Genomic DNA, 23640 nt, shown 5'->3' with positions numbered 1-23640 from the left:
GAATTTTCAGTAATTTAACTAGCTATTCTTTACCAGTTTATTACTTAGGTGATATCTCCAGTATTTGTTACTTGTTTTATTTTGCCATATTTTCATTTTGCAAGCAGCAAACAGCCTGGCCCATCTCCTCGTTCGTGGTCCACCTCCTTCCTCTCCCCGGATTCTCCACACCCTCACTTCTTGCCATCCCCACACCTCTCTTCCCACTAAGCCCATACCCTCCCCTGCGAAGTGTAAGCGAAGCTGAGCAACAATTTAAGATGGTTTTATTTCTCCTTTGCTTCTGGACACATTAATGTATTTTAGATGAAAGAAAGTTAATGATTTTAGGCTGACATTCTATAAATGAGACATGGAAAAGCACTGTGTTGCTTGATTTAGGTATTTTAGAAAATAATAAACCTGTACTCTGAGCAAGTTGTATATGTCCTAGAAAGGCAAGTGATGGATTTGCTGCAGTTCAGGGCTCAATTTACAGGATTTACATATTCCAGAGCCTGAAAAAAACAGAGGCCCAAGAACAAAGACTTCTGCTATTTCTGTAATTTAACCACTAACTTATCTGTTTATGTCTATCAAAAATATAAACGTAAGGATTTATCTAACTACTCAAATAACCTCTTAAAAATAATTGAAAAATTAAGTCATTAAAACCAGCCACCTTTTATCTATCAATTACATTAAATCATTTTGTTTCTAAGGAGGTCTTTGGAAACTAAATTAATCAGAAGGTTTGGTAGAGATTCTGTCTCACCAGTGGTTAAAGGTTCAAAGAAAAAGTCAGTATAATGTTCGAGTTATGTTCAGTATTCTGGCAGATGCAACAAGTCATTGTCAAGAGTTCTCAAATTGTTATCTATAAAAAATGTATCAGTGAGGTGCTGCAGGAGCAAGTACTGGCACAAGTTGATTACTAAACATTCAATTCGATGATGTTAAATTGTTGGCAGCTTGAAATTGTCTATAGTGGGAGTATTTATACCAGGGAATTAGGCAAATTCTTGAAATCAGGGCTTTCTCCACACCCCAACTCTTCCCAGGTGTTTTTCCAGCACACTATTGCGTATGCTTAAATAAGCCATACATCTGAGGGTTCTTTTTGGGAGAACGGAAATGTCCTAAAACTGATTTATGGTGATGGTTGTATCACTCTGTAAAGTTAGTCAAAAGTATTGAATTGTACACTTGGAACAAGTATATTTTATGATATGTAAAATAACCTCAATAAAGTTGCTAATCGAAATGCCCCTAAACCAACAAACAAAATATCAACATTTATTAGTAATTTTAAGATTCAAGTACACACCCAACAGACTTAAAATGAAAAACAAGACCACATTTACCTAATGCATTTGGTAGATACATATTCTATGCAGTGATCATCAACCTAGGGTCTCACTTTGGAATTACTTGGAGAGTTTGACAAGAAAACGCCCACCCCCCAGAGATAATGAAATCATTTGTTAAGTCTGTGGTTTGGGTGTCAAGTTGTTCCAGAGCACAGCCAAGGTCAAGAACCAGGACTGTAGAGCAGTTTTCCCAGATAACTGCAGGTTGCCCATTGCTATAGAAATCATCATCATGTTTATTAATTGTTCAGGCCTTCTCAAATAGGGAAATCTTGACATGAATGTATCCTTTTTTTGCAGGGAAGTGGTGTGACTCAGTTTTGTGTTCAATGTCTATTCTTTGCACACGGAGGAAAGACACAGTCCTATTCCACCCGTGGGGTTCACCTGTAGTTGCTTCTTGCTGTTGACATCATGGTGGGGCACAGAGACAGCATCTAATTCATCTTTGTCATCTAAGCGTGTTCCCACAGTACTCAACCATAGACTCTGGGTTCTAGGATTGTTAGTTTAACTAAAGGGCCAGAATTGAATATATTGCTCTATCTCCTCCTTTGGGGTTTTCTGTTACAGTGGGCTGGGAATACAGTTAACAGAACATGTAAAGCATTGTAGCTTAATAGTTCAATAAGGCACTGGGGCCACAGTTCAGCTTTAGCTTTTGGACTTGGTGACACCTGTGCTGGATGCTCACAGAAGGGCCTTTATCTCTTCTGTTTGGGGATTCAATCTAGAGGGATAGAGAGATTCTAGAGCTCTGGTTTCCTAATAAGAGGAGTTTTCTTTAATGAAAATTCCAGGTGTTTTATCTGATTTGCCAAATGACAGTAGAGTTCAATTCAGAGACCTCAGTTTTATAATCTAAAGACAGGAATTATTGATAAACTTTTACAGTAATACAACATAAAAAGATACAATCTCTGCAGCCTTAACACAGAGAGATTTCAACTCTATTTTGGTTTTTCTTTGGTTTAGGACATAGCCTGTGGCAGGTTGGATGCCCAGCTTTGCTATGTAATTGATGTGTGACTAGCAAGCAAGTTATTCAAACCTGTTTGGTGCTTGTTTTCATCCTTTGTAAGATGAAGATGACAACAGCTCCTATGTCATTGGATTGCTATGAAGATTTAGAGCTATTTATCCAGGCAGAAGGTAAAGGTTTTGCCTTTCCTCATGCACAGGTGTCAAAACCATCTTCATTGGGATATTCCCAGTGCATTAGGCAGTTCCCCAATTCTTCTGTTGTGTAATACTTGTTTCTTATTAAATACCCAGATGAGTTTTCATCTGGGTCCCTTCTTAAAGACAGAGCTCCAATGACTCCACCTACCTATACTTACCTGTTTGAAGCATAAATTTTATCCTCTTCCTGGACTGTTGGTATTAAAAGGCTCAAAGTTGGCTCTCTGGACATACATACGGCATAAAAGCTCACAAATGCAGTATCAGGAGAAAGAAACACACAAGCGAGACTGTTGTAGAAACTTCCTCATTCTCTGTCTTTTGAAAAAGTCCCTCTCCCTTACAGTAGAGTAGGCTTTCTGTTTATCTTACCAGAAACACAGCCCTTTTACTGTCCCTGGGTCAGTGCTAGAAACTCTTGAACAGCACATTTATTCATAAACCAGAGCAACATCAAGGAAACCAGGCAACATCACCTCTATATCCCAATTCCGTCCCTCTTCTCAAAGAATGTCCAACATTTGATTTTTTTTTCCTATTTTCTCAACCTACTTGTTTCCACATCTAGAAAAATAATGCCTGCGTTTCCAATGGAATCAGCCCCAAACAAGAAGATACTTAACAGATACAAATGAATAAAGTGGAAAAAAATAAATGTTTGCGGTGGCAGATGGCAATAAGGCACTGAAGATAGCATTAATCAAAGCATGCAGGTGGGAGTGCGGAGTCAATGTCCACCCATTAGGTACTTTGAAAGGAGATCTGCCGCCTTACCCCAAGTCCTGGAGCAGCTCAGCCTCTCCATCGGATCTGCTCCACAGATCTGAGGGATCCTGGGTGCCCATCTTCCCTTCTAGAAGTTCTGCTCTGCCCATTCGCGCCCTTCACAGAGGTAGAGAGAGAGAAACAACTGGGCTGCTCCTAACACCCTCTCGCTCTGTGAGACAGCAGCCTGCTATGGCTCTGAGTCTCCAAGGCAAGGAAGTGAAACTTGGTTACTTACTCCTCCCACCAACACCACCACCCAGGCCTGGAGGCACTGGCAGGAGTGTTCTGTCAGTCAGGAAGTATGCAAACTTAGGTAGTTACCTCTGAGGACACCCACAGTGCATCATGCAACAGGCGGTTGCTATCAAAGGAAATGAAGAGGCAACCACCCCACCTAGGATTGGACAACAGCGCAAACTGCTTGTGTGAGGCCAAACCCTAGCTTCTCCCTAACACTATCAGCCTCTGGTTTGTAGTGGAGGATGCGTGCACTCTTTTACCCCATCTTCTTTCTGTCTTACACACCAACACAGGGAACACTGAGGAAGCTGCTATATCAGGAACACCTTTAGAGTGGATAGAAAAAGCAGAAGCAAACCACAAATTCGACCCTGAAGTTGGATGTTTTAGCACTTTTGCAATATTTCTGCTTGTTTACACAGACCTTCTAATATATCCTCGATGTTCCAAATAGGGATGATTCAGAGACAATTATTGTTTCCTCCACAGAAAAAGAATTAGGAGAGAAGAAGGTAGGAAAAAGTTACAAGGGGCCATTCTGGTGCCCACCTAATGGGGCATATTAGAACTTCTGGAGTCTTTTTTTTTTTTTTTGAGACAGAGTCTCGCTCTGTCACCCAGTCTGGAGTGTAATGGCGTGATCTGAGATCACTGCAACCTCCACCTTCCAGGGTTCAAGTGATTCTTCTGCCTCAGCCTCCCAAGTAACTGGGATTACAGGCACCCGCCATCATGCTCGGCTAATTTTTGTATTTTTGTAGAGCCAGGGTTTCACCCTCACGTGATCCACCCACCTCGGCCTCCCAAAGTGCTGGGCTTATAGGCATGAGCCACTGCACCTGGCCTGAACTCCTGGAGTCTTTGAGAGCCACTTCCTTCATGGGCTTACTCACACCTGCATGGCTTTGTGCCCAGATTCATGTGTAGAGCAGGAGTCTATCTGCCTGGAATGCTAAAGGTAAATGGCAGTGACTGAATCCTTGGGAAGTGGAACAAAGTGCAGTATCAAATGAGTCAAGGACATATGTTGCTTCCTGCCTTTTCTATGTACCTACAGGTCTCTCTCTCCCTCTCCCTTTCTCTCTCTCTCTTCCTATCTCTACTCCCTGACTCACTCAGCACTCACCACAGTGCTCTGTAACTTGTTCTCACAGTGTGGCCTGAGGACTAACAGCACAGCAGAGCTGTTCCTAAAGGACTAGATGATTGAAAGAGGCTGCTGTGCAATGGTTCTATCCTTCATCTTCCTCCCTATTACCACTGTTCACCCAGGATCGGTGAGACCCTGGGTAACACTGGTTGCCAGTGAGGAGTTCCTGAGTGTCTACAGGCAGTCTGCTGAAGACTAAGCTCTGATAATACATATGTAACTGACTAAATGAGCACTTAAAATTCTTTTGGCTACAGTTTGTTCACAGAGGAGGACGGGGCCCACTTGAACAGAGAGGCCAGTGCAGGCCAGGGAGATACTGAATATGCACACAGCAGCGACGGGGGAACAGCCTGGGCACTAGAGTTCCTGTTCCCTCTCTAGAGCCCTTTATTTGGTGTTTTAGTATCTATTTCATTCCCATTTTTAGCAAATTCTGGTTATTCTTTTTCTTAACTTTTTTGGAAGTACGAGTAGCAGAATTTTCTAAGATCGTCCTGCTTTTCTGGCTGAACCTTCCTGCTTTTCTCCCTTCCTCATGTTGCTATCCTGTCTGTTGCCCTCTCCTTTGATGTCATTGTTCCACTTTGTCATTTACTTAATTTTTCACAGTATCCCTACCACCTCGCCCGCTCCACTAACTACACACTTAGTTTTGCAGTGGTAACAGCTGCAAGAGGCTTACTAGATAGTTTCAACAAAATGCTGGACCTTCATAAAAATATTTGGTAATATATGTTTTACATTAGATTATTCAAATGATATAATTCTTAAATACTTGTTTATTTTATTTTTTATTTTAGAGATGCCCAGGCTGGTCTCAAACTCCTGGGTTCAAGCCGTCCTCCCATTTAGGCCTCCCAAAATATTGAGATTAGAGGTGTGAGCCACTGCATCCAGTATGTTTATTAAAGGGACCTCAACTTTTGCTCCCAAGCAAGTACAAGGTATGTTTTTAAAAATCACATAATTTACTTATTATTTCAACAATGTCTTTTCAGTGCTGCTGGTTCACAGCACTGAATTTTTTCCACATGGATATTGGAGGTTTCCTCTCAGTGGTGATTTTAAGCAGAGTTCTGCTGGATGCCTTAGACCCTCAGTCATGTCTGTTATGTCTAAAACCCAACTTCACACAGAGTCTCAAAAATCCCATGCAAAACAAGGAGTAAGTCTAATTGGACAAAGGGTCAGGGGTGGGGGGAGGTTTAAGAAATATGTCCGCAACTCCACATTGTATGCTCAACTCCAGCACAATTCTAAGACCACTTCTGAAAAGCTATCTGGCCGTGTTATCTCCTTTCTTTTTTCCCAAAGTCGATGAGACTTAAGATCAACTTTTTAAGTCTCCTAAAGAGTTCATATGTTTTTGTCCACACTCTTTGTCTGCCTAGAATGCTTTTCTATTCCGTGTTCTGTCCAGCCAACTCCTGTGCATTTTCCAGTCTCAGCATAAGCGTTATCTCTTCTTGGGAGGTGTCTCCTGGCTATCCCCTCTATATACTGGGTCAGGTGACCTTCCGTGCTGCTAAGCACCTGCACTGCCTTAAAGTACTTCACGTCTTGATTACATTTTTGCCACTGTATTGAGATTATTTTATTTTGATTTATTATGTGTCCCTCAATACAAAACTCTCCTCTAATTGGACTGAGAGAGCACTTATGGCAGAGTTTCTGTCTTGTTCATCTTTATACCCGTTCCACTGAGCAAAGTACGTGGGGAGGACTAGCAGCTCAGTATTCTTGTTGACTCAATGGTAGAGTCTCTTTCTGAAGCTTTTGATTGAAAGCCTAAAACTCGGATTTTTTTTTTTTTAAATTTTGAGGTGTATGGCTGTGTAGGTTTTCTGGAAAGTAGGCGCCAACAAGGAATTACAAGTGCAGGGGATTTATCGGGTGGATGTGCCCTATGAAGGACAGAGGCGAGAAGGAGAAGAGCAGAGAGAGTGAGTCTCAGACCACAATGTGGAGCTGTGTGTTAGTGTCCTAGGCCTGCCTCAACAGGGGACCACACACTGGATGGCTAAAACCAACAGAAATGTATTGCCTCCCAGTTCTGGAGTCAGAAGTCCTAAACCAAGGTGTTGGTAGGATGGGTTTTTTTGGAGACTCTGAGGGAGAATCTGTTCCAGGCCCCTCTCCCAGCTTCTTGTGGTCGCCGGCAATTCTTGGCATTCCTTGGCTTGTAGACACAATACTTTCACCTCTGCCTCCATCTTCATACCACCTTCTCCTCTCTGCATCTTCACCTGGATTTCTTATAAGGACAGCAGTCATTGGATTTAGGACCCACCCTAATCCATTATGAACTCATATTAATTGATTCCATCTGCAAAGACTCTATTTCCAAATAGGGTCACATTCTGAGGTTCCAGGTGGACAAGAATTTTAGGGGTCCATTATTCAATTCAGGATAAGCTGACATCTGTGAAGGGGGAGAGGGAAGGGAAGAATTGGGTAGATAGAACATTGGACTGCAGTTCTAAGAAAGCTTCAGTCAGGCCCCTGGGGAGCCCCAGAGCAAGGATTTGCCCCAGAGCAAGCATTTGCATTGGGCAGAAAGAGCCATATCTAGTAGCCCCATCGTGCTCAGACAATGTCTGGGAGCAGCCAGGGAATGCTTTGGTGGGAGTGTGGGCAGCAGAACTAGAAAGCACCATCTCCAGGCACACCAAAGACATCTGCCAGAAACAAACCAGCAGAAATCTTCCCAACCACAGTTAAGACATCTGCCAGAAAAAAACCAAGCGGAAATCTTCCCAACCTTCCTCTTTTCTTCTTCTTTATTTCTCTTCTCTATTGTTTTCCCACCTTTCACTTTCAACACTCAGTCTTGAACTCCATTCTCACCTTTCTTTTTCTAATGTGAAGTATTTGCTCTATTTGTCAGTTCAGTCACTTGGTTTCATCCCTTGATATCACTTCAAGTGTGAGAAGGTTCTCCAGAAGTAGCATTGCTGTGTAGTTCATAAAACCCACTTCAGGAAAGATGGAAAACAGGGTTCCCTGGGGTAGAGAGGAATCCTTGTCCTGCACCTAAGTGTCCTGGGAATCTCCTTGTAGTGTGTCACAAAGAAAAAGCTCCATTCTCCCAGGACTTCCCGACGGCAATACGTGTCCCCCATCCACTGTATGTCTAAAGTAGATCAAAGTGCACAAGAGCCACAGAAATGGATCAAGCTCATGGCTTCTGTGGATTTTGTCTCAGTTTCTACCAATATTCCAGCTACTCTTCCATTTAAATAGTGATACAACTGTCTTCATGATAAAACAAGTAGATGTTTAATGTTCTCCTCACTGTCTTCAATCAAACCTCCCCTCCTCCTTCTCCTCTCTGAGCGTGGCTCACTTTTGGCTCAGGGCTATACGTTTGTTTTTCGCTCTTCCTGGGTCTCTCTTCCTCCAGATCTCACTGTGGCTCCCTTACTTCATTCAGGGGTTTTGTTGTAAGGTCACCTTCTCAGAAAGAGCTTCCTTATCTACCGTGTCTGAAATGCTTTTCCTTCTGCCTCAAGCCTATTATTTCTATTTCCTTACCCTGCCTTATTGGTTTTCAAAGCTCTTAATATTGGTAGAAAATACTTTCATACCAATTCGTAAACAGTCACTATCCTGTGGTGGTTGTAGAAGTCCTGAGACCCTGAATGTCCCTCAGTCATCTTGGCCACCCCATCCCTCCCGGGACATCTATTGCTGTGTAACTGAAAGGGGCATTTAGAATCTTGTTCTGGGCCAGGCGTGGTGGCTCACGCCTGTAACCCCAGCACTTTAGGAGGCCGAGGCGGGTGGATCACGAGGTCAGGAGATCGAGACCATCCTGGCTAATACAGTGAAACCCCGTCTCTACTAAAAATTCAAAAAATTAGCCAAGCATGGTGGTGGGTGCCTATAGTCCCAGCTACTCGGGAGGCTGAGGCAGGAGAATGGCGTGAACCCGGAAGGCGGAGCTTGCAGTGAGCCGAGATCATGCCATACACTCTAGCCTGGGCAGCAGAGCAAGACTTCGTCTCAAAAAAAAATAAAAAATCTTGTTTTGGAACCAAGGCCAGCATCATATCTGCTCTTATCCTTCAGTGCCTGTGGCATGCTAGTTGTATATTTAACAGGTATATTGAGGTATAATTTGTATATCATAATGTTCGTTTTCCTTAGGTGTACAATAATTTTGAGTAAATTTGCAGAGTCATGCAACCATCATTGCAATACAATTTTAGAATGCTTTTTATCACCCACAGAAGATCCTTTGTATCTATAACAGTCTAAATACCACTTCTGTTTTTAGCTGTACCTGAAATTATATAGAATATTTGCTTACTTGTGGCAAATTCTCTTGATGGATAGATAGTAGATAGGTGATAGATAGACAGATACATACATACATATATACATACATACATACATACATACATACATACATACATACATCTCCCAACCCACATGCTCTTCTGCAATGTGACCTTGCTGCTCCCTGTCAAGAGGCAGCACCTAACTCCCCTCCTTTGAATCTGGCCTGGCCTCTGTGATTCACTTGTGACCAATAGAATGTGGTGGAAGTGACACTGGGTCACTTCTGAGGCTAGGTCAGAAGAAGCCTTGCAGTTTCTATCGTGGTCTCTTGCAAGGCTCACTCTGCAGATGTTACTTTCAGGGGTTCCCCTTAGGAACATAATTGTTATTCCTAGAAGCCCAAGCCATGTAGAATGCTTCATGTGTGTGCTCCAGTCAACAGTCCCAGATAAGCCCAGCCTGAATCATCCTAGTCCAGCTGCCAGACTTGATTGAAGAAGCCTCCAGATGATTCCAGCCTCCAGCTATTCAAATCACTCTCTCCTAGTGGTTTGCACATTGCCAGCTGAGGCCCCAGACATCAAAGAGGAGAGACAAACCATGCCCTGTTTGAATTTTGGATCTAAAGAATACATGCACTTAATAAGATGTTTGCTATTTGATGCCATGAAGTTTGGGATGGTTTGTTAGGCAGTGATATGGTTTGGCTCTGTGTCCCCACCCAAATCTCATCTTGTAGCTCCCATAATTCCCACATGTTGTGGGAAGGACACAGTGGGAAATGACTGAATCATGGGGTGAGTCTTTCCCCTGCTGTTCTCGTGATAGTGAATAGGTCTCACGAGATCTGATGGTTTTAAAAATGGGAGTTTCCCTGCACAAGCTCTCTCTTTGCCTGCTGCCATCCACATAAGATGACTTGCTCCTCCATGCCTTCTGCCATGATTGTGAGGCCTCCCCAGCCATGTGGAACTGTAATTCCAATAAACCTCTTTCTTTTGTAAATTGCCCAGTCTCGGGTATGTCTTTATCAGCAGCATGAAAATGGACTAATACAGCCAGCGATAGATAACTGAAACACTTGCCTATCATCTGGGTCAATGCCTAGAATGTGAGCTCCCAGAGGCAGGGACTTCCAGAGTCTTGATCACTTTATATCTTTGATGGTTACTTTTATGTATCAACTCGGCCAGACCACAGGTTGCCCAGATAGTTGGTCAGATGTTATTCAGGGTGTTTTATAAGAGTGTTTTTGAGTGAATTAACATTTAAATGGTAGGCTCTGAGTAAAGCAGATTGCTCTCTATAATGTGGGTGGACCTTACCCAACTAGTTGAAAATTTGAACAGAAACAAAAGACCAGCCTCCCCCGAGCAACATAATTTTCCAGTAGACTGCATTTGGTCTTCATTTGCAGCATCAACTCTTCCTGGTGCTATAGTAGACAGCCTTTGGACTTGAACTAGTTCTCCAGCCTGTGAGCCCACCCTGCAGATCTTAGACTTGCCAGCCTACATAATTATGTGAGGCAATTCCTTATTTTATACACACACACACACACACACACACTCTCTCTCTCTCTCACACACACACACACACTCTCACACTCCACATATATACATACTATTGGTTTTGTTTCTCTGGAGAACCTTCACTGATACAGTATCCATAGCCCCTAATACGGTGGTTCTCAATTGGGTCCTCATTTTTGAGGTGGATTTCATTGTTAGTTGTCACAACTTGGGGAGCCTACTGGCATCTAGTGTGCAGTGATGCTGAATATCCTAGTGTGCAGTACAGCCCCCACAGTAAATAATTACCTGGCTAAAAGTATCAAAAGGGCTACCTGGTCTACCTCAAGCACATTTTTTTTCTCACTTTAAGAGCATCCTAAAAACCATAATACAGTAAATCCACTGAAGGTAACTATGCAAAGTCACCTACCTAACGAGAAAGCTAAAGTGAAATAAAAAGTCAGCCCTTCCCAGAAATCACTGGGAAGGATTTCAGGGAGAAAGGGCTAAGACCCTACCTTTTTTACAAGCAACCTGAGGTCAAATGAGCACAAGTCAAGTAACATTAATGGGACATTGAGGTCACTCTTCATATGTATCTACCATATACTCTGTGGCCAAGCCCATCAATGGCCTGACTTGGATAATCAGTTCTACATGGTTCAGGAAGCCAGGCTAATTGGTTCACTGGTGACATTTCCCAGTAGCCAGTGTTGAAACAATTAAAGCTTTGCCCTCAAACAAGAAATACAGCCACTCTCAGTGGTTATAAAAGAACAGCTCCCCCTGTTGGTGCAGGCTATATTCATCTTTTCAAATGAAAAAATAACTAACATATTTGACTGGATCACAATTTAGAAACATTCAATGGGCTCCTGGAGGTCTAGAAAGAGAAAGACATGACCAATAACAGCAAACTTAACCAGGATCCATAAAAATACATTTCTTTAGATTATGAGTGTTCATAATCATTTTCATTTGTATATCATGAACATTATGCTATTGACACAGAGCAGGTATCGCTATTCTTGTTATTTTTTAATAGATAAGAAAATTGGAGCTCAGAAATGTTAAGAAAATTGTCAGAAATTAGCAGCACCAGGAAGAGAATTTATGTGCATCAGTCACTATCCAGTTAAGAAAAGAGAAGCCACTGTAGACGTTTAGCTGCCACTGCTGGTCTATGGGACCAGAAGGACACAACTCTGTTGATGCAGCTGAAAACTGGGACTGAGGCTTTTGGAGCATGCAGCTGCCCACCATTGCTGAAGGCTGCTCGTGCTGCTGAAAGCACTGCCTAAGGAAGAAAAACAAAAAAACAAAAAACAACAACAGATTTCTACCCTTCTCCAGTCTTCCTGTTAGCAAATTCTTTCTGGAAGACAGCTGGCAAGGGAATTAGGGAAATGTAGTTTGTGGGCTTCCAGTCCCCTATGATACCAGGGGAGGAGAGGAGGTCAGAAGTGGAGCTGAAGCCAATTGATGAATAACTAGCACATAACATTTTCACTAAAGGTTCTTTTCACTCTGCCTCATTCTCTCCTGTGTTCATCAGGGTATGCTAAATTGCTACTTCAGAAAGACCCAAAATTTAACACTTCAACACAGAAGTGAATTTCTTATTCACATGACTGTGAACAACGTGGGCCACTCTCCCCACCCCATCCCTAGGGGTCCTGGGTCACTCTCCCCACCCCATCCCTAGGGGTCCTGGGTCACTCTCCCCACCCCATCCCTAGGGGTCCTGGGTCACTCTCCCCATCCCATCCCTAGGGGTCTTGGGTCACTCTCCCCACCCCATCCCTAGGGGTCCTGGGTCACTCTCACCTCATCCCATTCTAGGGGTCCTGGGTCACTCTCCCCACCCCATCCCTAGGGATCCTGGGTCACTCTCCCCACCCCATCCCTAGGGGTCCTGGGTCACTCTCCCCACCCCATCCCTAGGGGTCCTGGGTTACTCTTCCCTCACCCCATTTCTAAGGGTCCTGGGTCACTCTCCCCACCTTCATCACTAGGGGTCCTGGGTCACTCTCCCCACCCCATCCCACAGACTGGGTAGCTTACACACAACAGAAATTTATTTCTCACATTTCTGGAGTCTAGGAAGGCCAAGATCAAGGCACCAGCAGATGTGGGGTCTGATAATGCCTGATTCATGGTTCATAGATGCTGGCTGTCTTCTTGCTGTGTCTTCACACGGTGGGAGGGGCTGGGAAGTTCCCTGGGACCTCTTTTATAAGACACAAATCCCATTAATGAGAATTATGACCTTATGACTTAATCACCTCCCAAAAGCTCCACCTCCAAATACCATCACATTGGGGATTAGGCTTTTACATAGGAATTTTGTGGGACACAAATGTTCAGTTTTTGGTAGGGAGTGAGGAATGGTTTGCCTCTGCTGAGAAGTATATTCTATCATTGACATTGGTTAGAATTGCTGGTTTCTGGTGATAATAAAGAGCAGAATGACTTCTCATTGGTTTTATCATTGTTTCTTTATTCCCTTTCTTTCTTTCTTTTTTAGACAGTGTCTGGCTCTGTCACCCAGGCTGGAGTGCAGTGGCATGATCTCAGCTCACTGCAACACCTGCCTCCTCAGCTCAAGCCATCTTCCCACCTCAGCCTCCTGAAAAGCTGGGACTACAAGCATGCGCCACTACACCAGGCTTATTTTTGTATTTTTTGGTAGAGACACGGTTTTGCCATTTTCCCCAGGCTGGTCTTGAATTCCTGGGCTGAAGCAATCCTCCCGCCTCAGGCTCCCAAACTGTTAGGTTTACAGGCGTGAGCCACAATGCACAGCCTGTTTCTTTATTCTTATTGACTATACCAGGGATTAAAGTGCTCCCACGCACCCCCTCACCGTTGTATGTCACTGGTAAAAAAGATTCTTATATTAGAAGGAAAGTTATTCTAAGTCACTTTTAAGTTCCCTTTTAACTTTGAAATAATGTGACTTTTTAGAAACAAATACCCAGGGTTGCTGAAGCTATCCTGCACACATATATAATATATATTAGGCTTTCTTGCTGAAGCTGGAGATGATTTATATTTAACCGAACACCTCTTATCAGAGCAAATCAACATGCCTTCAGATACAGCAGTGTTAATACATTATTCCAATAATGTTAAGAGAGCACATGTGTGGTTTAAGAAGAGTGCTGTGTTTTGCATGTCTCCTAATTTCCTAGAACTTCACTCTGGCTTTCTTAACAGGTAATGCAAACAGATTAAGTGATATTATGCTCCCTTCTGCAAAGCCTTTACTTCAGCACTTACTTTACCATTTTTAGACTCAGTGTCTTAAAAATATGCAAACATGTGCACTTGCGGGTGAGTGTGGCAGATGCTGTTTGCGCTGGTGAAGCAAGGCACCATCTGCATGAAAAGGTCATGCTTAATTGTGTCAGCACTGATTTCTGAGTAATGAAAGCCCGGACAAAAATGAAACTTCGAACACACCAGCTTTTGCATTTAAGTCTGCAAAAGTAGCTGCTAACTCAACCAAATGAAATTAAACAAGGTTACACACTTTTGGATCCTGTGGGCCTTATCCAAATACTTTTTGTCTTCTTGGCCACACTTCATCTGAAAAGACTGCTGTGTTAACTAACGGGAGCTAATCGCAAACAACAAAGATCATCGCCAGCTGAGATATCTCCCAGATTCTTAGCTTCCACGAAGCACCAGGGTAGATTCAGCTTTTGAAAATGGGTAAAATTTGAAATCGTTCATGATAATGTGCATGAATGGAGCAGCTCAGCCAAAATGTCGGAACGTTTGGTCTACCTTGGGGTAGGACTTAAGAAATGAATAAAAGGAGTCTTAGAGCTTTTCATGGAGAGCATCTTAGAGGGAACCTACTTCAGTTCCCCTATTTAACAGGTTGGGCAAGTGGGGTTGGAAACTATTAAGATACTTGCCTGAGATTTCACCCCTAGTTACAGGGGTTCTGGCACTTCTGACTGAGCCCAATTCTTTCCTTGCTGAGTCCAGTAATACAGCTAACTTTAGTGCTTTCTTTTAAATCACAAAATGTTTTCCAGGCCAGCATTAAATTAATAGAAAACTTGAACCTCAGATATATGTTATTTGTCTATTTGAAGCCTGCGTAAAGCAAACTCCGCGGGAGTAAAAACTGTGGCTTACAGGTCCTCATATGACTTACTTTGAAACCCCATCAAAATAAATATTTCTTAAAATAGCCCTGGAAGCAATGAGAATGGACATTATGGAAAATATAGCCTTACTCTAGCGCTCCCCTCGCCACCGCCAACCCCCGGGTGTATTTAATTTGTGGATTCGCCCTGCGGGCTGTGCTTACTACACCTCTTCCCCTCCACTTCCACAGGCAGGACCTCTGTGATGAGGATATGCTACCACTAGGTGGCAGTAATACCGCGTTCGTGGGCGCGGGGGAGCTGTTTTATCTGAAGTCAAGATTAGACCCATCGCTTTTTCCTTCCTGTGAAAGTATAGTTCTTTATTAAAGTAGCTGAATTCACGTGATACTACCCAACACCACATTTATAGAAGATTGCTTAAACGCCAGACTATTAAACCATTAAATGATTCAGGTATAATTTATTACCTGTCTCACCAAGTTTTAAATGGTTCAATTCTTAGTTCTGCTCTCTTTTCCCTTTAAAGCTTTGGGACCTTTACTGAAAGAATTTAAATGACTAGGAAGTGATTGAAATCTAAAAATTCAATTTTATACCTAAAAATGGTTTTCATTCCTGCAATTGCAATATATTTTAAGCACTTACTTTTTCCTCAGCTCATTTGGTAAATATAAATCTTCAAAGCATTTCAATTTTCATTTAAAATAAGGAAAGTAGGTGACTCTAAAAGTGCTAACATAGAGCCCTGTCACAGTAACAGTGACTGGAAATAGTGAAAATTCTTCAGGGTTCTCAGTGTTACAGTGAAGGCAGCTTGGGAACAGCTCCCGGATTACAGAGACAATGACTCAGCCACAGCAACAACTTTGAAGTAGATTTCGTCACTGTTCCTGGCTGGCCCATGGGTCTGAGTTTTCTCTGTTAATCATATAAATATGAGATCTTTGGTATTTTAAATATTTTAAGGGTGGTAAAGATAAGTTTCTCTTAACATGTAAATGTTTTTGTTTTGTCTGTCTAAAGGAGACATTATAGAGATGATTTTTTTTGAGATGGGGGTCTCACTGTGTTGTCCAGGCTGGTGTTGAACTCCTGGCCTTAAGTGATCCTCCTGCCTCAGTCTCTCAAAGTGCTGGGATTACAGGCATCAGTCATTGTGCCCAGACATAAAGTGAATTTTACCCAGAAGGTTAGGTGGGGGATGGAAGCAGGAGGAAGAGCAGAATTATGAGGAACTATTAGTGGTTAAAAAAAAATGTGAAGAGAGCAGGAAAACTATAAAAGAGGGTACTGACAGGATGGTGTGATAGGTGACTGAACCAGTAATACACCTGAAGCAAAAAGGATAAACCTGGCCCTGAAGGGTGTCACATCAGAGCAAAAATGAAGGCTTCAGAAGACCCTGGAGGGTGGGGAGCATGGAGGTGACACACTGGAAGCTGAAAGCCAAGGACTCCAGCAGGGCTTCTCCCAGGACAGGCTGTGCACCACCAGCCTCAAAATCCCCATGACACAGGGCTCTGGGGCCTGCATCTTGGACAGTTGCCCCAGGCGATTCTGATGTCCGGCAAAGGTTGAAGAGCACCCGAGTCTGTGGAAGAGCCTGCAGACCAAAAGTAATGTGGTGATGGGTCTGTGGGCTCCTAGGGCAATAACGAGTGCTATAAGCCTATGCCAAGAAAAGATGGTACCTCATGACCTAATAAGCTATCCATGTTTGTGTCAGTCAACACCCGTCACAAAAGAAGCCTGTCATTCCTTGGACCATCTGTGTGCTCTCACAAGCAATGGGCTGTGTAAGGATAGAAAGAAGGACTTCCAAAAACAAGAAAGGTTGAGGTATTTTCGGGCTTGGAGGTATCAACTAAGTGACCTCAAGCTCTTTTGTCTCGGTATCTCTTGGCTGCAGCTCAGCTGAGACTCAGCTATGCTGGCATCAGGAGTTGGTGGCTGCCTGTGGAGATCCTCCAAGTGCTCTCAGCAGACAAGGCCTTCTTAGGGGAATAGGTTGCTCGATGACACTGATGATCCAGATGACCAGAGGTCCCATGGTGGGGGACTTAACTTGATCCAGGCTTAGGATACAAACCAGTCTGACAGACAAGGGCAAATAGGAAAGGGATGGAGCTTGACTTCTGGGAGTAAAAAAGGGAGTCCCTGGGAGGAAGAATCCTTATAGGTGAGGATTCATGGCTTCAGAGCCAAGGGCAGGCAGGTCTTGGTGGTTGTTCTTGGCCTTAACTCAACCTAATCTTACCTACTCTCTAGCAAGATTTTGTGTCCTGGAAGGAAAGGGCATGATGATGGTCAGCAGTGTTATTGCTTCCTAAGTGATCCAAGTCACCTCAGCCTGTTGGGTTGAGGGGATCCAAGTCCCCTAACCCTTTCCTTTAATTAATGAAAAGAATATCCCCTCCAGGCTTCCCTATCTCACATGCTGTGGCCAATCCAGTGATCTGACAATCCAGTGAGATTTCCATGAATTCTGGGGGCTTACAATATCATAGTTTCTGTTCCTCTTACTTCCTGCTTCCATTGACATCTAAGCCACTGAGCCAGTCAGCCAATGTGCCTTCTGAGGTTGTTCTCTTCTCTCTGTACCACCTGACCAAACAGTAGACATGGTGCCTCTGAGTGTAGCTGACTTGTTAAACAGTCAAGGATAGCAGACTTGACTAAAGTTTTGCTTAGAGAAATGGAGGAAAGTTTGCATTATAACACAGCTTACATAAAAACTTAACATTAAATAGCAGACATAGCCAAGCATGGTGGCTTATGCCTGTAATCCTAGCAATTTGGGAACCCAAGGTGGGAGGATTGCTTGAAGCAAGGAATTCAAGACCAGCCTGAGCAAAATAGCAAAGACAGACTGTCTCTAGAAAAAGCTTTAAAAAATTAGCCAGGTATGATGGCACATGCCTATAGTTCCTGCTGCTCAGTGGCTGAGGCAGTAGGATCATGTTGGCCAGGAGTTTGAGGCTGCAGTGAGCTATGGTTGCACCACTGCACTCCAGCCTGAATGACAGAGTGAGATCTTGTCTCTAAAAAAATCTAAAAATAAATAAATAAATGGCAGACTCTGAGCTGAATTTCTTCAATTCCGCCACAGAGCACTCACTACTAGGTGACCAGCTTTGCCTTCTGGCCACTACTTCCCACCATCTGCACCTTTTCTTCTCTCAAATTTCTCACTCCCTGGCCTCCTGCCCAGCATAGAGATGGTCATTTGAAGAGAAATGCTGTCACCTGAAAGGGAGGTGAACATTGGAGACCATTAAGCAGATGGCAAAGAACTCTAGGTGACATCAGTTTACCATGCAACTGCCCTGGGTCATGAAGGTCGGGGATGTGTCCTCTTACTATTTGGGTGGTTGTTTGGAGACTGTGATGCAGCAGCATTAAAGCCTCAGAGACCTGAAGCAAAGGCTGCCCCAAGAACAGAGCAACAGCTAGAGCAGCAGGTGAGCAGAGCTGCAGGCAGAGGCTGACTGTGTGTGAGAGACTCCCCCTTTCTTTCTGGGGACTTTTAGACAGACACAAGAATGGGAAGGACTGAGACCCGGCCACCAGCAGGTGGAAGGTATTAATCCAGCAACTATACGAACAAATAATAACTTTGCCTAGGATGGACAAGCTGATGGGCCTTGGGGAACATTCAAGTAAATCTACCAAGATGTAGAATAGGATGCAGTGCCTTGCCTTGCCTCGCCTTCTTGAGATAGGGTCTCAGTGAAGTGGCACATTCACAGCTCACTGCAGCCTCAACCTCCCAGGATCAAGCAACCTCCCAGGATCAAGCATCCTCCCACCTCAGCCTCTTGATTAGCTGGGAATACAGATGCACACCACCATACCTGGCTAATTGTTTCATAAAATTAAACCATACAAATTTTTTAGAGACAAGGTCTCACTATGCTGCCCAGGCCAGTCTCGAACTGCTGGATTCAAGCAATCCTCCTGCCTTAGCTTCCCAAAGTGCTGGGAATGCAGGCATGAGCCACTGCACCTGGCCCACTGCAGTTTCTTGTGTTCTCACATCCTCTTTCAATATCCAGAAAAGATACATCGTCTTCCCAACATGCAAACCAAAAAATAAATAAATCTACTCAAAGCTGTGGCCAGTGCTTCTTAAACTTTAATGTGCATATACATCATCTGGGGATGTTGTTAAAACAGATTCTGATTCAATAGGTCTGAGGTGGGGCCTCAGGCCTGCGTTGCTGACAAAAGTGTCCACGTGATGTTGATTCTGCTTGGGCCACTTTAAGAAGCAAGGGTATGGGAGCACCCCTGACGTGCTCCTTGCCCTCTCCCCACCACCTATATTTGCAAACAATGACAAAAAATAGGCACCGAGGGACAAAAGGTACTTCGTAATCTAAAAGGATGATAGTTTATGGTAGATTCCAGGCTCTATAGTGAAATGGGGGTGGTGGGATGGGAGAGGAGAAGCATTCCTGAGGCTCCTTCATGGCTCTCTTAATGAGAAAATTCATTTTATCTTCATTGGACTAGCCCAGTAACAAAATGTGCAAATAAATTCCCTACTGCAAAGCTGTTCCTTCTGAGGGGCTTGACGGTTTGCCATCTCCTGATTGCAGTTCCCTGACCCATCAGTAACACTCTTCTTAAAAGGTGGCTCAGTATGATGTTAGCGGGGATTTTTAGATTCCAAACTTGACATTTTAATTATAGAATAAAAGACTTGGACCATTTTCAGAGAACAAGATAGGGGATTATTTTGAGGGACACTTTGGTGTCCCTAAATCAACTTGGAGAGACAGCTAATTTCTAACAGCACTACATTCACCTTGCTTTAATCAGACCTTCTCCTAAGCACTCAATAAAATGTAACAATGTACTGGTGTGAGTCTTTGTCCCGGGGTTATTTGAGCATTAGCTGTGGCAGCTGCATCCAGCCCCAAGTGACATGTATGATCAATTCTTGCCAACATGAGGGCCACACATCCAGCTCTTCCTTTATACAGAGACAGCCCTTTGCAGAACGGCTCCCCAAAGGGTTATAATTAGAATTGTAAAAGCACATAAACAAACTACAAGCCACATGAGGCTGCCTGCCAAGCTTCAGGAAATTTGAAAGTGTCAGAGAAAAATCTTTGTTTAAAAGTTTTTAGGACAAAAATACAAAAGAGTAGAATTAGATTGAAACAAAAAGGTCAAACAAAAATAGGGCAAAATAGTGGCAAAAAAAAAAAAAGCTATTTGTTTATTGAGGATTATGTTTAAAGGTAGGAATTTAGCTGGAGAGAGTGAATTGAAACCTGGGGAACTATCTGGTTCCTGTGACCTCTTTTAACTTGTGACTGGAAAAGCTCATTTAAGGACTTTGATGAGCTGGAAAACTCAGCTTGTAGGGTGTGTCTTTGGAGAAATCCCTTAGTAGTAAATGGTTGTATATAGATCTGACAGTTCATTGACTAAGAGCTCACTGAACACTAGTCAGTTGCTAGATTTGGGAAGCAGGTGGAGTTCAGCTACTCCACCTCAAAAGAGGCTACTCTGGGATATTGATTGTTTTCAGTTAAAGGCGTTTGAAAAACAGCAGATGCCAGAAGGGCACTCTGATCCCTGATCTTCCTTTTTTTTCCTGAAAGCAGGAAATAAATCTCCCATGTGAAAGATACCCTCCTTGTACCAGGAAAAAGAAAGAAAAGAAAGATATTCTTATCACTAGAGATGAGGAGTTGGGGCTAAGAGAAATCTGTGCAAACAAACACTGTTAAAGGAACCCTTATCTTCCTTGATGCTTTTCCACAGTTAACTGCCCGAGCTCAAGCCCCTTTGCTTTGCTGCATTTCCTTAATTTGCTGCTCTTTGTCAAGCCTAGTAGATAAGCCTTTGGTTCTAACTGCTTCTTTGGGTCTTCAGTTTTTTGGTAAAGTCTTCCATATATATGCAAAAAATGATTGCAATTCTTATGCTTTTCTCTTTTTTAATCTCTTTTATGTCAGTCCCAGGTGGAGATGCTGGAAGCCTGGAGGAAAATTTTCCTTTCCCTACACAGGGGATGAGAGAGGTGCATATATGGCCTCTGCTTTGAGGAAAGGAAAAAATGCACAGGAAAATATGGAACACTGTTTACAGTGAACACATAAACAAAGAGCCAGTTCATTATAGCTGGGGTCCCATAGTGGAATGCCACCTCAATTCACTCACCTTTTAGTGAAGAACAACATTCATTTGACTTTAAATTAGGAGTCAAACAAACAAAAATTGGAGGACTTTTGAAATGCCAGTTAAGAATAGAGTCTTCCCTCTGTTTCTGATAGTTGTAAATTATTCTCTATGAGTTTTACCATTAAATTACTGTCATTTATAAAACTAATGCTAGCCTGTAACTAATACCCTGTACTAAATTATGTTTTACAGAAGTGTTTCAGATGCAATAACAGTAACTGCTATTACCTAAACTGTTCATGATGATTATTTAGATGCCAAAATTCCTTACAGGTATACTGAGAGGGGCTCCTGTGCCAAACCCTCAGTTAACCTCTTTGAACCATTCCCTCATCTGGTTATCACAGCATCTTATGAGGATGGCTCAGTATCATTATTTCTGAGGTAGAAACAAATAACCTGAGACTTGCACACAGAAGTGGCAGTGAGGAGAGAAATTCTGATTCAAACTTGGGTCTATCTGGCTCATGGCCTTTGCTCACTCCCACCTGCTCGCCCACCCATGATTCCCCCAAGGAGGTCAGGAGCTCCCCGGGGATTGGAGAAGGACCTTGCTGGCCTACATGGTGGAATCACTTCCCCCTGACTGGAACTGGTGCCTCCAGGGTGCAAGAAGGAAACTGTGATTTTGAGATAGACACAGTAGCCTCATCCCTCATCCCTGGGGGAAAGAGGGATCACAGAACGTCAAGTACATTTCTCAGGTTTTAATAAAACAAAGCAAATACTGTAAAAGAAAATCAAAATCAAATAGGTGTCTGTAAGAAATTTATAAAAAGAATAAAGAAAATCAATTTTTTTTAAAACCAAAAATAAAATTCTAAGCCCCCAACTGACCAACTGATGGACCTTCCCCTCGGCCAAGGGCATTCCAAAGTTAACTTGAAAAACTAGTTTAGGCCATGTGGGAAGTGGGGGTCGGACATGCCTCATTATACCCTCCACCTTTTGGAATTCAGGCACAGCTGACCAGCACTAACATTAAAACAGAGACCTTAAGACTGATAGAACAGACTCTTCAAGTTCAACAAGAATATTTACAATCTGCTCTCTCTGAAGCCTGCTACCTGGAAGCTTCATCAGTATAAGGACCTTGTTCTCCACACTTCCTTATCTTGACCCAGACATTCCTTTCTATTGATTCCAGGTTTTTAGAAAATAAATCTTTCAACTAATTGCCAAACAGATTATGACTTGGAAGCCCCTTGGCCCCCACATTGTTCCAGACAGAACCAATGTACATCTTACATGTATTGATTGAGGTCTTCTCTCCCTAAAATGTATAAAACAAAGCTGCAGCCAAACCACCTTGTCACATGTTCTCAGGATCTCCTGGAGCTGTGTCACAGGTCATTAGTCACTCATATTTGAATCAGAATAAATTTCTTCAAATATTTTACAGGGTTTGACTCTTTTCATCCACAATTTTCAAAAGCACTTCCCAGCAACTCATGGAATGTACCTCTGATTTCCTAAGAATAACTACCTCTTCCTCCTCCTCACCACTACCTCTTTTCATCCTGAATTTTAAAATGATAATACAATCAACACTTGGAGTTAGACTCATTGAAGTTTTATTTTTAGGAGAGGTTTACAAGAACTATGTGACCCACCTGTGGCAATTAAGGATCCTAGAGTGCTGTTGCGTGAGTCCTGGGAACTGGCACCCTGAGCGTTGGCTATCTTCCACATTGGGGTACTATATTTAGCCTAGCTAAAAGTTCTCCCATGCAATTGAGCTCATGGCCACATTTTCATTTCCTGAGTTTTCATGTGGGGTGACCCATTTCTTGAGGGGCCCTACCTTCTGAACCTGGCTCTGTCATTGCTCTGTCAAAGATTTGCAGAGGCCAAGTCATTAAATCCCTGGGACTCACCCTGACCATCTATAAGAATGGAATGATTTATGAACAACTGCCATGAAAAATAGCTAATTACTGGAAATGACTGTGGAAATCTGGAATATATGTATGTCTTCCAGCCTCAGAAGGAAGGGAGCAACATGTGCAGATGGTATTTTTCCACCAAGTGTGGGACTTGGAGGAGCTGTCAGACATAGACAAGGTTCAGCAGAAAAGGCCATGGTTTGGGAATGAGCCAGACAGGGCCTGGGGCAGAAAGGACTTAATTTGAGACAGTGTCCAAGGCTCCCAGAAAGGGTCTGTTCTTTCCACCCCTCTCTAATGCCACATTGACCCTGCCTCATGGATACATGCATCATGGGAAGGTATAATTACCTAAAATCATTCAAATTAGTGATTAGAAGGTGAATATTGGATTTTTACAAAGAATGCTGTTGTTGGTTTCCCCTTTCTTGGAAAGTTTGTATCTTCTGATTGTTTGGTTCTAGGACAAGACACATTGGTCCGTCTTAGTCTTGTTAAAATACTGCCTTTGTTATATATTTGCTCATTTATTTTGTAAAAGAAACAACCATAAAAATTGATGTCAGCTTTGTGGAAACTACCTAAAACTTAAAGAAAGTAGTGAATTTTCTAAGTGTATTTTTCTTTTCAGATGACTTTTTCACCTTCCTAAAACTATGAGATGATGAAATAGCACAGGAATCAAGAACTCTTTTGGATAAAGTTCATCTTCAAAATGACAAACTTACGCAAGTTTTCTGCCTTAAATAGGGGAAAGCATCAAACACACACACACACATCCACACACATGCTTACACAAACTCACAATTGCTTGGGAATCATAGGCTATGCATACTCCTTTGCAGGTAAGGAGTATCACTATAAAATGTCAATTGGTTCAACACACTGCCAAAATATAACTATGAAACCATCAAAACTCCACATCTGGGGTATCAAATC

The 23640-nt window shown here is 42.8% G+C and overlaps 1 protein-coding gene across 1 annotated transcript in view; it reads right to left on the bottom strand.

Annotated features, from left to right (window-relative positions):
* Positions 1 to 3509, bottom strand: part of DAPP1 (dual adaptor of phosphotyrosine and 3-phosphoinositides 1) — a 53385-nt gene extending 49876 nt beyond the window's left edge. The window contains exon 1 of the mRNA XM_002814999.4: positions 3306 to 3509. Coding sequence (XP_002815045.1) covers positions 3306 to 3406 — 101 coding nt within the window. The 5' untranslated portion in view covers positions 3407 to 3509. The remainder of the gene's footprint in view (positions 1 to 3305) is intronic.
* Between the last annotated feature and the right edge of the window lie 20131 nt (positions 3510 to 23640).

Source organism: Pongo abelii, chromosome 3 (assembly GCF_028885655.2).
Source record: "Pongo abelii isolate AG06213 chromosome 3, NHGRI_mPonAbe1-v2.0_pri, whole genome shotgun sequence".
Taxonomy (NCBI): Eukaryota; Metazoa; Chordata; class Mammalia; order Primates; family Hominidae; genus Pongo; species Pongo abelii.
Note: the sequence above shows the minus strand (reverse complement) of the source record. Positions and strands in the feature narration are given on the sequence as shown.